This window comes from Barbus barbus (assembly GCF_936440315.1).
Source record: "Barbus barbus genome assembly, chromosome: 24".
Classification (NCBI taxonomy): Eukaryota; Metazoa; Chordata; class Actinopteri; order Cypriniformes; family Cyprinidae; genus Barbus; species Barbus barbus.
The window spans coordinates 26249831-26264176 of record NC_136752.1 but is presented as its reverse complement, the minus strand read 5'-3'; the positions used below and the strand labels follow the sequence as shown (position 1 = coordinate 26264176).

Sequence of the window (14346 nt, the reverse complement as noted above, 5' to 3'; positions counted from 1 at the left end):
AGCCACGAGATTTCCAAGGTGATATGTGTATCTCCAGGGCACCGAAAGTAAAGAGAAGAACCCGCCTTTTGGATGTGGGAGAAGTTTTATCTGGTTTCTCTGTAACACCCATTTTGGTTAGTTTGACCAATAACAAGGCACATAGTTTCAGCGGGAAAGTGTCTCTTTGTCCCACTTGACACCTCATTTGCATGTTTTATGACTGATCTGGAGACTTGGTGTAAAAATTTCACGATCACATAGTGTACATCATTGTTTGAGGAATAAAGAGTAGATCATTTTGATATCAAGAAAGAGACATCTAAAATATATTAAACACGAGATACATTCATACACCTGAATATGAGTGTTTAGTGCTTACTAATACGAATAACGGGTGGTAACTAGGCTAATATAATAAGGAAACATACAAACAACACATGCATATACCTGATACATTTGTAACTGATTAATTATGGTCTAAATAAAGATAATGTCTCTGTGTGTCTGTGTGTGCTATGTGTCTTTTAATCGTGGGAGTAGTCCACTGGTCAGCCAGGCCGTTGGTGCCTGGTACCAAGGGTCATTTAGTTCTCTTTGGAATGTGTTTGAAGTCCGTTGGAGAGAACAGATAATCAATCTGTTTAGAATCCTCTGGAAAGTGGGGGGACAACCATTGGCAATTTAGCACCCATATAAAAGGTAAAATGTGGGGCCAGGACTGTGAGTTATATGCAAATGTCAAAAGGCTAAAAGGGTCTCTTAAGACATAAAGTCCCAGCGACCATCAAGGATCATAAGCAGATGCTACATGGGTTTATTTTATTATCAGAGTTTGTGTTGTTTTTGTAACTATGGGTAACCGTGACAGGTGTAGGAGGGTGACTTCAAATATGAGGGTATATATGGACAGAACTGAGCTGCTCTGAGACCATTTAGGGAGTTAAAATGGACGGGTGTGTACTACATATTTAAATTAATCTTTACTCAACTTATGTTTATAATTGTCAACCTTTTTACAAAGAAAATCATCTCAGCATCTTGATCAGACGTGATGACTTCAAATAAGACTGAGAACATGCTTCTCTGCTATCCACTCCGGCCGAACTCCTGTCCAAAACTGCATCACCTTACTGTGGTTAAAGTGACGATGTATGTTTTGATGGTGCTGATGATCCTCACAACAGTTTTTGGGAACCTGCTGATCATCATCTCCATCTCTCACTTCAAACAGCTTCAGTCTCCAACTCATCTGATCGTTTGCTCTCTGGCTGCCAGTGACTGTCTGCTGGGCTCTTTGGTCATGCCGTACAACATGGTGCAGTCTGTTGAAGGCTGCTGGTATCTGGGAGATTTCTTGTGTAAAGTTCATTCTAGTTTAGACATGAGCTTCTGTATGTCCTCCTTACTGCATCTCAGTTTAATATCTGTTGACAGGTATTGGGCCATTTGTGACCCTCTGAGGTACAAAATGAGGGTCACAAACAACCCAGTGACTGTATTTATTACCTTCATATGGGTGTTTAAGTCAGTAATTTTGGGTTTCTTTGGGACAGGCCAGCTGGTCAGCACAGGATTTCAGACAGACTGGTGTCACACCATCTGGGCCTGGTGCCTTCCTTCTCTTGTTCATTCTGAAGACGCGGTGCACGTCATCTTCACTTATTTTCAGTGCAGATGTGGGGGAGAGGGGGGTTGCAGGAGGTGTGAATGGTGTTTTTTCAAACCTGCAGTAGAACTCATTCATATCGTCTGCCAGTTATTGACCCTCCACAGTGCTGGGGGATGGTGTCTTGTAATTGGTGATGTCTTTCAGACCTTTCCACACTGAAGCAGAATCACTGGAAGAGAATTTGTTCCTTAACTTTCCAGAATAATTCCTCTTTGCCACTGATCTCCTTTTCCATTGTGTATTTGGCCTGTTTGTACAAGACTGTCCCCTTCATGTAAGCATCTTCTTTGGCCTGACGGAGCTGTCTGAGTTTTGCAGTTTGTTGTTGTTGTAAGTTAGATAGTGCTGTCAAGTTTAACTGGACACTAATATAAATATAAAATAAGCTAATATATGTTCTTAAAATAACAATTCAGATAATAAGGTATCTCAAATGATTCAGGTCTTTTGAAGTGCCCACGATACCACTGTGCACAATACTGTTGTTACACTGGCACAGTGTCTTCAAAGCTCCCATGAAATGTTGCATTAATCTGACAAAACACAAAGCAGCAGCCAGCATTTCAGCATCAGCTTTATAAAATCCATCACTTACCCTTATCTTGCTCACTTTCTTTTCTATTTTTCCTCGTCTCTACAGCAGATTGAAAGTGCTGTGCTGCTTTGACATGAGGGGGAGGTGGAGCCTTAGTCTCAGCCTCAGACGTCATGCCCACAGAACGTTGGCTAAACGTCTGATGCATATAGCACACAAAAGTGGAAACACTTCAGGAGTTTTGAAGTCTTCATGTTGAATTCAGGTTGAATTATACAGGATTTCTGGGAGACGTGTGTGTCGTGTTCTTTAACGTTCCACCTGGAAACAAAGATGCCGTGACGCCAAACCCTCTCACAAAAGAAGAAAGCCGTCATGTTTACAACTGTGACGACAAACGCTTATCAGGATAAAAAAAACACTGGATTTTCAAAAGTATGTGAAATATTTAAAATTCGTGGCATAGTTATTGTGGCGACATTTCCACGCCCGAAACGTGAAGCTGAACGAAACGAACTGTGATTGGTTGTTTGACGTCGGTCAAGTGGCCTCATGGGCGGACCTTGACCAATGAAAGTTGCCATAGATTCCAGGCCATCAGTCTGAAGGTCTGGCTACACGAGACTAGCGGAGCCTTGTGTAATTTACAGGGGCCCTACACAACTTGCGTAGTGAGCGTATAGGGCTGATCGCATCCAAATATAAGAGACCAGGAAGGAGATTAAAATACACACACACAAAAATAACAAAAACATGAACACGGGTAACCAGGATAGTGCTCAGAATAGCATTGTGATAACAAGCAAGACATGGCAAAATATGACTAAAAAAAGGGTTCATAATGGCAGAGTTAAGGGGATAGTTCACCCAAAAATGAAAGGTCTGTCATTAATTATGTCATTCCAAACCCGCAAGACGTTCGTTCATCTTTGGAGCACAAATTCAGATATTTTTTATGAAATCCCAGAGCTCTCTTTCTAACCCTTCATAGCCAGCAACATAACTACCACGTTCAAGGTCCAGAAAGGTAGTAAGGACATCGATAAAATAACATCAGTGTGACATGTGAACAAAATGTGACATCAGTAATTCAGCCTTAATTATATAAAGCTACGAGAAAACAAAAATAACAACTTTATTTTACAATTTCTTCTCTTCCGTGTCAGTCTTTGATGTGCATTCAAGAGAGTACCATAACACATGCATGTGCATTCCTCTGCTTATAAACAAGGCACGGGACATCCAAGTTCTACGTCAGAACGCCGCTCCTGTGTCAGCTGCACCACATGCATGTGTCATGGTACTGCTGTGAACTTGCGTCAAAGACTGACAGGGAAGAGAAGAAATCATTGAATAAAGACATTATTTTTGTTTTCTTTGCGCACAAAAAGTATTCTCGTAGCTTCAAAAAAATATTGTTAATCCACTGATGTCACATAGACTATTTTATTGATGTTCTTACTGTCTTTTTGGACCTTGAGTGCGTCAGTTGCGTTGCTGCCTATGCAGGGTCAGAAAGCTCTTGGATTTCATCAAAAATATCTGAATTTGTGTTTCGAATGAAGGTTCTTGCGGGTTTGGTGATCATGGCACTCCAGCTGGTGGATGTAACACCATAAAACCATTTCCTTTTATTAGGTTCAAAATTAGCTTAATAACCTCAAATCAAAAGATTTGTAGCTTGTAGATATAAAACCTAAGATCAAAATTAAATGTTTATTTATTGCCCATGAATTCCCCTTTTTTTTATTTAAGTTTAAGTTTTTTTTTTTTTATTATTTATTTAGTTGGCATACATTAATAAAACATTCCTGTAAATGTACCAGAATTAGCCAAAGGCTATTTTTCATCCGTAGTCCCTGGACAAGATGTTACAAGTCACCCTAAATTTTTTTTAATTAAAATACATACTACAAAATTTAATAATTACACAATACAAATCATACAGTAGTCTAATCATACAATGCAAACAAGATACAAACAATAATAGAATAGCTAGCAGATTTAAAATTCTAGTGTTGACAAATCTGAGTACTAATTAGCCAGTTCTTCAAATGAACCCTAAATTAAGCATATGTGTCTAGCAAGTTCTAGAATATGTTTACATTTTATATCGCACTCATTTAAAAAACATAAAAATAAAAAAGGGAGATTTTCAATAAATAACATTTTGAAGTGAAGTGACCCCCCCCCCCCCCACCCCCCACACACACATTTTATTCTCCTGAGTTCATATTGTGTTTGTAGCTATGGGTAACAGTGACAAGGGTAGGGAGGATAATCTGAGAGTATGAACAAATCTAAGTCCATTTAGGGAGTTAAACTTGATGGGCATGTACTATATATACTGTATATGTTCACTTGACTTTGGATAGTGGTTTTTACCAAATTATAATCTGTAAAATTATTCTGTTTTTGCTTTGGATTATAATTGCCTGCCGTCATACAATTATAAAGAAAATTATCTCAGCATCTAGAGCAGACGTGATGACTTCTAATGAAACTCAAACTGAGAACGTCCTTCTCTGCTATCCACTCCGGTCAGACTCCTGTCCAAAACTGCATCGTCAGTGCAATGCGACCCTGCACGTCAAAAAAGGACACTAAAGGTCAAAAAGTGACGCCAATGGGTCCTGACCAAGCGTCAATATGTGACGAGTTGGGCGTGAGAATGTGTTGCTAGTGATGACCTGAAGGGCCTGAAAAATATAGGCCTATTTTCAAAGCCAACTATATATTTCACTTTACAGATGAACGTCACAGATGTTTTTTCCAAAAGTATATGTCACATTTTATGAATTGGATCTGATTTTTTTCATTTTAATCTCCTGAGTTCATGTTGTTTTTGTAACCATGGGATAAATTAACAGGTGTAGGAGGAGTTATTTCAAATATGAGGGTATATATGAACAAAACCAAGCTACATTGAATCAATTTATGTTGTTAAAATGGATGGGCATTTTCTCTCTCTATATATATTTTATCTTTCTTTGGATATTAATCTTTACTAACCTGTTTTTCATATTATTATTCTTTTTATACTTATGTTTATAATTGTCAGCCTTCTTATGATTTCAAAGAAAATCATCTCAGCATCTGGAGCAGATGTGATGACTTCAAATGAGACTCAAATTGAGAATATGTTCCTCTGCTATCCACTCCGGTCAGACTCCTGTCCAAAACTGCATCATCTTACTGTGGTTAAAGTGGCAATGTATGTTTTAATGGTGCTGATGATCCTCACAACAATTTTTGGGAACCTGCTGATCATCATCTCCATCTCTCACTTCAAACAGCTTCAGTCTCCAACTCATCTGATCGTTCGCTCTCTGGCTGCCAGTGACTGTCTGCTGGGCTCTTTGGTCATGCCGAACAGCATGGTGCGATCTGTTGAAGGCTGCTGGTATCTGGGAGATTTCGTGTGTAAAGTTCATTCTAGTTTAGACATGAGCTTCTGTATCTCCTCCTTACTGCATCTCAGTTTAATATCTGTTGACAGGTACTGGGCCATTTGTGACCCTCTGAGGTACAAAATGAGGGTCACAAACCACACCGTGACTGTATTTATTACCTTCATATGGTTGTTTTCATTTGGGTACAGTTTCTTTGTTGTGTTTTCAGGAATAAGTGCAGTTGGAATGGAGATGCTTATATTGCAGACTTACTGTGTGGGAAACTGTGTTGTGTTTTTTAACAAAGAGTGGGGTTTTTTATGTGCAGTTTTTCTACTCTTCCTTCCCGGGATTATCATGAGCTCTCTCTATGTAAAAATCTTCTGTGTTGCACGAAAACATGCAAAGGTTATGTCAGAAAGAGCGGCTGGAGGGATGAAGGGTCAAAGCTCTGCTCATAGAGAGAGAAAAGCAGCTAAAACTCTGGCTATTGTCATGGGTGTTTATTTGTTCTGCTGGCTGCCTTTTTTTACTGCTGCTGCTCTCGACCCATTTTTCAATTATTGGACGCCAGCTGTTGTTTTTGATGCTTTGTTTTGGTTTGCATATTTAAATTCAACTTGTAACCCCTTGATTTATGGATTTTTCTACCCTTGTTTTCAAAAGGCCTTTAAGGTTCTCATATCCGATTATATCTGTGGCATCAAGCAATCTAACACTTTGATATTTGAATGAATACTGCTCTCAAACTTATTTCAGGCATCACAATAAATATTTATTTTCATGTAACTCTTTTTATTTTCGCATATGCTGGAACCATTTTGCAAATGTGTTAGTATCCAAGTAGTTGTATCCAATACCATGTGTCAGATTGATCTATGACCCCTGTCAGCATTGATTGACAGGTTATCATATGCCAAATGTGTACATGGGTAGATTTATGACCTGATTTATGGCTCTATGACCCCCTCTGTCACCCTGGCTGTCACTGACTGACATGACAGTAGGGTGTGTAAATCAAAGATCAAAACAGATGTTAGATTTGACTTTTGATGGATTTATGACTGGATTTATGATGTTTTTACCTCTCACTTGTGCCATGGGGATTTTATGGAGTTCCTTCCTGAGCTGTAGGTTTTGGGTTCTTCCTGATTGTGGAAAAATGGCTGAGCAAAGGGTGTTTATTGTCACCTTATGTTTGTTTGATCTGTATGGTATATGTTAATGCCTAGTCACCAATTTGTCCCTACCGGCCTGTCTACAACCAGCTCTGAAAAACGGTGCTATGTCCGGGCATGTTTTTCTTTATCATCTCTTTGTGTGTATGCTAACACCTCTGTAGGATAAGAACAACATAATCTGTAGGTTGAATAGATAAACTTATAAGAAGCAGTCTTAAGTTAAAAATTATTCAAACCACCAACTTCTTAGACCACCCACCCTATCCATTTCCTTCTAACAGTGAAGGTGATTGTGGGGTCTAACTGACAGTAGATATCTTCTATGTGCTTGTGTTAATGGCTTAACAACATCCACCTCATATAGATGTGCACAGAATCATGCTTCAGTTCAGTTCAGTTCATTTTATTTAGAAAGCACAATAAAACAACAATGGTTGACCAATGTGCTGAACAATATTGTTTAAAAGAAATGAAAGTACTTTACATGATATGACAAGACAAACAAATAAACATTTTCAATAAGCCCTGCTTTAGACAAATAACACTTTGACTGATTATTTGGTCTCTCTCTCTCTCTCTCTCTCTCTCTCTCTCACAAACACACACACACACACACACACACACACATAGGTTTTCCATGTTTTATGGGACATTCCATAGGCGTAAAACTGTACAAACTGTATTCGCCATCACCCTAAACCAACCTTACACATACACTATCCCTTACAGAAAAGTTTGGGAGATTTTCAAAAACTTTTTTATAAGCTGATTTATAAGCTTGTTTCCTCAGGGGGAAAAAAAGAAAAAGTCCCCACAAGGACAAGGATTTTGAATATTGCCATCTTAATCCCCATAACGTAGGGTATACCTGAGACACACACACACACACACACACACGCACACACACACGCACACACACTCGCACACACACACAAATCTGAGTATGCTAAATTTTAAATATGAGCAAAATTGTATATGTTGTTTTTACTTTTTGTTGTTATTTAAGAAATGTTTTCATTTTAATCTAGCCTGTAGATAGTATGTGTACTGTAAAATAACAAAATATTCATACATATACATTTCACTTAAAACTTCTCAGTAAAATAATTACACCTACATTTTTAAACGTTTAAAACGTTTCAACAGATTGTGTGTCACTAAAGCAAGTCATGCTGTCTATTGTCTTTAAATTAAACTTTAGTTTTATTCTTTAATTTCTTTAAAATAGCCTGATGATAATGCACTCAAGTGCTTTTCTCACGAGTAGAAAACTCTTTGGATGTGTTTGTGACAAACACATCATTTGTTTTCCTTCAGAAAAGTTTTTGAAATGTATGACTGAACTTTTCTCATTTGACAGACCTACATCTCAAATTATTTACCCAAGGTGTTTAACAGCCACAGGAAATACATGTTGTTTTCTAATGTTCATGAAACCTTTATTGGTGTAAATTTCTCACCTAGAATACAAAACTTGTACATTTTGACTATTTGAAGAGATCATGTCATTTGAAATGGTTTTCTAAAATATTAAAGCACTATGATCTGTGTTTTTAACATGAAAGAGATGTACAAGGATGTTTCAACTATTATCGTAATTTCTTTTTGACCCTAATAAACTTGTAATGAATTTTCTATGGCAAGTGATACAATGTACAGTTCTCATACTATGTGTGTAAATAGCTGTGCTAAAACATTTAGGAGTATTTTGCACGCCAACTGATTTTGTTAGGGATGTGTCGCATCTAAGAATCACAATCTTTTGTAAATTACATTTTTCTTACACCACTAGTTTTAGTAATATTATCAAGAATTCAGATAGCAGTTCACAATTTGTTTTTTGGACTGTGTATGTTTTTAGGTAAAGACACCACTTTGTGAGCTGTCATCATAATAGGAATAAATGAAAATTAAGAAATTAATTAACAGTCTTTTCCCTTTGAGATATTTATTTTAGTGCAACTTTGTGTCTGTCGACAATGTGCGAACACATGAAGCATCAACATGAAAATTAAGTCTTGCTGTTTTACCCTTAAAACTATTCCAACTGAAACAAATCAAACTATTGCACTGAAAGCCGCATATTCATTTAAGTTTGAGCATGTAAAAATTTCCACACTCTTGTAAAGGGTATTGATAAATTTAATCCATAACCTTTCGTACATTCAAGAGACAAAATCACTAAGAAAGAGAGTATAGCAAGACAAGAAAATGTTTATAATGCATATAGAATTTAGAAATTCTGTGAATTTGTAAATTATATTTTTAATTACTCCACTAGATTTAATCATCTTGTTCAGATGACACAATTCACATTTTGTTTGATTGGCCGTATTTGTTTAAAGGCTCCTCCACAAGTTCATGCTAATCCTTGCACGGGAAAGAGAGCATGACGAGCACATACTTATTCATTTAAGAAAATTATTGAACATTTGACTGAACTTTTTATTATTTTGACAAACCTCCATTTCAAATTATTTCCCTTGAGGCATTTGTCCATAGAATCTTTTTCATCACAACGGCATTAAACATTGAAGAATATTATCAGTTACTATCGCCATCTCCTTTGACTCAAATAAAGCAACATCTCTGGTGTATGTAAGCATCTACAATGTGTGCATGTGCTAAACATCTTTGTTTCTGCACTTGCTGTCATATTTGTTTGATGTAATGCATACATCAACATATTTTGAGAACTATGATGTTCCACGCTTTTGTAAAGGTTATAGAAAGAATTCAAACATAATCTTTACATAGAAATTATCTTTTGCGCAAAACGAATTGATTAAAAATCATTGAATTACGAAATGCAAAGTATATACATAATTTAAGAAAAATTGCTATAGTGCATACAGAACACAGAAATCCTCCTCTTGACCTATTGTGAATGACATTTGACTAAGTCAGACAATCAGGTGTCAGTCCTTGTCTTGTGTTTCCCCTCCTCCTGTGCCCATATTTGGCCTTCCTGTTCCTGTCCTCGTTTGTCTTCATTAGTTTAATTAGTCCCTAGCCCTGTGTTTTGATTAGTCCACACCTGTTCCTTATTTCCCTGTGTTTACAAGCCCTGTGTTTCCTAGCCCCTGTGTCCAGTCTAATCGTCAGTGATGTTCGTCTCTCCCCATGCTCCTCGTTTCCTTGTGTGTGCAATAAACGGCTTATTGGTACTCCTACGTCTACTCGCTCCTTGTGTCCCGAGAGGGAACGTGACAGAAGACCGGACCTACAACAACACTATGGCTGAAGACAGGCTTTGGTGTCTGCGGCAGGATGGTCGGGAGTTGGTAGAGTATGTAGAGGAGTTTCTTGAGGTTTCCAACGAGGTGAGCTGGATTGACGCCTCGCTCGGTGTGTGTTTTCGGTTTGGGTTGGACAAAGATGTCATCAGCTGCGATATCCCCACGTCCAGTTTTTCCCTTATCGGGCTGATAAATTATGTCCTCAATGTACATGGCATTGATTTCGAAGTCGAAGAATGTCAAACCGATCTTCGTCCAACCCAACCTGAGAACAACCCGGCCTCACCAGCTCACCGCTCGCCAGGACCCTCCACATACCCTGCCAAATGTTCCGGCCACCCAACTCTTCCCAGCACTGCTGCTGTCCTCAGCCCAGAGCACCCCCGCAACCCCGCGCTTCAAGAGCGCCCTCCTGAGTTCCCGCTGGTTCCGTCCAGCCCTCCTGAGTTCCCGCTGGTTCCGTCCAGCCCTCCTGAGTTCCCGCTGGTTCCGTCCAGCCCTCCTGAGTTCCCGCTGGTTCCGTCCAGCCCTCCTGAGTTCCCGCTGGTTCCGTCCAGCCCTCCTGAGTTCCCGCTGGTTCCGTCCAGCCCTCCTGAGTTCCCGCTGGTTCCGTCCGGCTCTCCTTCGTCTCCGCTGGTTCCATCCAGCCCCGCGCCTCCCGAGCGCCCCCAAGTGTCCGCGCCTCCCGAGCGCCCCCAAGTGTCCGCGCCTCCCGAGCGCCCCCAAGTGTCCGCGCCTCCCGAGCGCCCCCAAGTGTCCGCGCCTCCCGAGCGCCCCCAAGTGTCCGCGCCTCCCGAGCGCCCCCAAGTGTCCGCGCCTCCCGAGCGCCCCCAAGTGTCCGCGCTTCCCGAGCGCCCCCAAGTGTCCGCGCTTCCCGAGCGCCCTCCAGTGCCGGCTCCACGCACGTGCCCTCCAGTGCCGGCTCCACGCACGTGCCCTCCAGTGCCGGCTCCACGCCCGTGCCCTCCTGAGTTCCCGCTGGTTCCGTCCAGCCCAGCTCGTCAAGAGCGTCCCCAAGTGGCTGCGCTTCAAGAGCGTCCCCAAGTTTCCGCGCTGCAAGAGCGCCCCCAGGTGTCCGCGCTTCCCGAGCGCCCTCCAGTGCCGGCTCCTCGCACGTGCCCTCCAGTGCCGGCTCCTCGCACGTGCCCTCCAGTGCCGGCTCCTCGCACGTGCCCTCCCGTGCCGGCTCCTCGCACGTGCCCTCCCGTGCCGGCTCCACGCACGTTCCCGCTGGTTCTGTCCAGCCCCGCGCTGCAAGAGCGCCCGACAGAGTCCGCGCTGCAAGAGCGCCCGACAGAGTCCGCGCTGCAAGAGCGCCCGACAGAGTCCGCGCTGCAAGAGCGCCCGACAGAGTCCGCGCTGCAAGAGCGCCCGACAGAGTCCGCGCTGCAAGAGCGCCCGACAGAGTCCGCGCTGCAAGAGCGCCCGACAGAGTCCGCGCTGCAAGAGCGCCCGACAGAGTCCGCGCTGCAAGAGCGCCCGACAGAGTCCGCGCTGCAAGAGCGCCCGACAGAGTCCGCTCCTCTGTGGCTCCCAGGGGGGAGCTTCCCCAAGAAAATTTTGGGGGGGGGTAAGAGGGTCACAGCCTGTGTGGCCGGGCCAAGGGCCAAGGCCACACGACCCGAAAAAAATAGGCCGTGGCTTCCCGAGTCTCCAGATCCGCCATGGCCTCCCGAGTCTCCTGACCCGCCATGGCCTCCCGAGTCTCCTGACCCGCCATGGCCTCCCGAGTCTCCAGATCCGCCATGGCCTCCCGAGTCCCCTGACCCGCCATGGCCCCTGGAACGGGCACTGCCCTGGAGGCCTCCAGAGCGCCCACCCCCCCTCCCCATTGGATGGTGTTAGGCGTGAGGACACGCCTTCCGGAGGGGGGCGTAATGTCAGTCCTTGTCTTGTGTTTCCCCTCCTCCTGTGCCCATATTTGGCCTTCCTGTTCCTGTCCTCGTTTGTCTTCATTAGTTTAATTAGTCCCTAGCCCTGTGTTTTGATTAGTCCACACCTGTTCCTTATTTCCCTGTGTTTACAAGCCCTGTGTTTCCTAGCCCCTGTGTCCAGTCTAATCGTCAGTGATGTTCGTCTCTCCCCATGCTCCTCGTTTCCTTGTGTGTGCAATAAACGGCTTATTGGTACTCCTACGTCTACTCGCTCCTTGTGTCCCGAGAGGGAACGTGACATCAGGATTATGGATGGTACGGCTCACATTTTGTTTGTTGGACTGTATGTCATTACTATGACTGTACTGTAGGTGAGGCCATCTCTGTGAGAGCCATCAGCATTCAGTGTTTATAGAAATAAACAAAAATTAAGAAAATTTCTTGAGAGTGTTTGACTAAGTCGGTATTTCTGTTTTAGGACAATTATCCATTTATTTGATACAAGATCCTATTAAGTATCGACACGAAAACTAAGGTGTGCTGTTTTACACTTACACCTGAAACATATCTAACCATTGTGCTCAAAGCTACACATTCAGTAAAGTTTGAGGTTGTACGCAGTCTTGAAAAGGCTACAGACACAAAATATCAAGGATTTTTTTTGTGCTCCCTGTGTAACTCAAGAGTCCAAATCACTAAGAAAATTATCATATGAATACAGAAAACCCGCTCATGATCTTCTGTGTATTTATTTTTGTAAATGTTGTTTTAAACTACCTGTTTTCTTAAGCCATTACATCTAGAGCTCTTGTTCAGATGATGATGTGACCACAATTAAGAGCCATAACATTATACTACATTCCCTTTGAAAAGGTTATAGACATAGTCATTTATACAGGAAATATGTTTGCAAAAAGAAAAAAACGTACCTGTGTTAAACACCATTTTTTCAACATAGACAAGCTGTTCAGTCAAGTTAAATTTATTTTAAACCAAATAATCAGTATGTTTATTCAGTATAATCGTGTATTCAGTATAACAAACCTGAACTGGTTTACTGTGGGAAGATGTGTTTTGTTTTTCCATGTTACGCTCCGTTCAGGGGTAATGGACGCAACATGAGAGAGTGGAAGTGGGGAATCTTTTGAGGGTTTTAATGAAACCAAACAAAAATACAATAGTCAAATAAATAAATAGGGAACTTTTCTTCGGGAGTTGACCTGGGCAAAATAACAAACACAACTTTCTTACTTTAAGACCTCTTTCCTAAACCCTAACAATATATTAACTTCCTAGCCAAAAACAGAGATCAAAAGGTTTACAATAAACAATAATGGTGTCAAACTCCTTACTTTCCCAAACCCTCAAGATTTACAATGATATACACACTATTTACAAGCTCAAGCAAACAGTGTTAAAGGGGAATCCAAATCAGTGTCAGTATCAGTCAATAGGGTCAAAATACCAAACAGTTTCCTACTTACAATCTGTAATTCTATTCAGAGAACAAACAATGATCACTCTTAACAGTCTAAATTCATCTACACACACACACACACACACACGTGTGTGTATGTTCAAAATATATTTCAATATTTCAATATTCTTAATTCTTAACCTAAATAGCCTGCATTTTTGTGAAATTTAATACATTAAAGCCTTTTGATCACATTTCAATGGGTTTACATTAAAATGTAATATAACAGTATATAACTTTATAAAACAGTCATATTTTGGCAGTTTGTTTGCTTTTCATTTAAAAAAAAATAAATAAATAAAATGAATAATATATATTGGAACAGTAAAGACAAAATTGCTTTGTTGGCTGTGGAGTCAAGACATTTGCAAATATGATTAAAAGATGAATATGAGACAAAACTACAGAATGTCATAATTTATTATTAGCCGTTTCAACACATACATGTTTTATCAAATAAAAAGAACAGCACTTTTAGAGTTCATCCCACTCATTGATGTGAGCATAAGTATTGGGACAGTTGAACATAAGGCAGATATAAAAGATTAAAAGCTATTATTTAGTTGCAGATCCCTTGCACACAATCACAGCAGTGAGTCTGTGACCCATAGACATCACCAGACTCTTGGTCTCATCCTTTGAAATACTTTTCCCAGCCTTTAATGCAGCCGATTCCAATTGTTGCTTGTTTTGTGGAGTTTCTGCCTTTACTCTCCTCTTCAGCTGCTGAAATTCATGTTCAATCAGATTTAAATCTGGAGATTGACTTGGGCAATCTAAGACTTTCCATTTCTTTGCCCTTATAAATTCCTTGACTGAACTGGCAGGGTGTTTTGGGTCATTGTTCTGATGCAATATGAAGCACTTCCCAATGAATCTGGTGGCATTTTCTTGAATATTGGTAGGCAAGATGGTTTTGTACCCTTCCAAATTCATTCTACTACTGTCATCATACATTAAGTCATCAGTAAAGTTGAGAGAGCCTGTTCCAGAGACA

The 14346-nt window shown here is 41.0% G+C and overlaps 1 protein-coding gene across 1 annotated transcript; it reads left to right on the top strand.

Annotated features, from left to right (window-relative positions):
- Positions 1 to 5254: 5254 nt before the first annotated feature.
- On the top strand, positions 5255 to 6313 carry LOC306844397 (trace amine-associated receptor 4-like; the record flags this gene model as incomplete). Its single annotated transcript, XM_079376493.1, has 1 exon — positions 5255 to 6313. The coding sequence occupies one exon, from the start codon at positions 5255 to 5257 to the stop codon at positions 6311 to 6313; it is 1059 nt and encodes a 352-aa protein (XP_079232619.1).
- Between the last annotated feature and the right edge of the window lie 8033 nt (positions 6314 to 14346).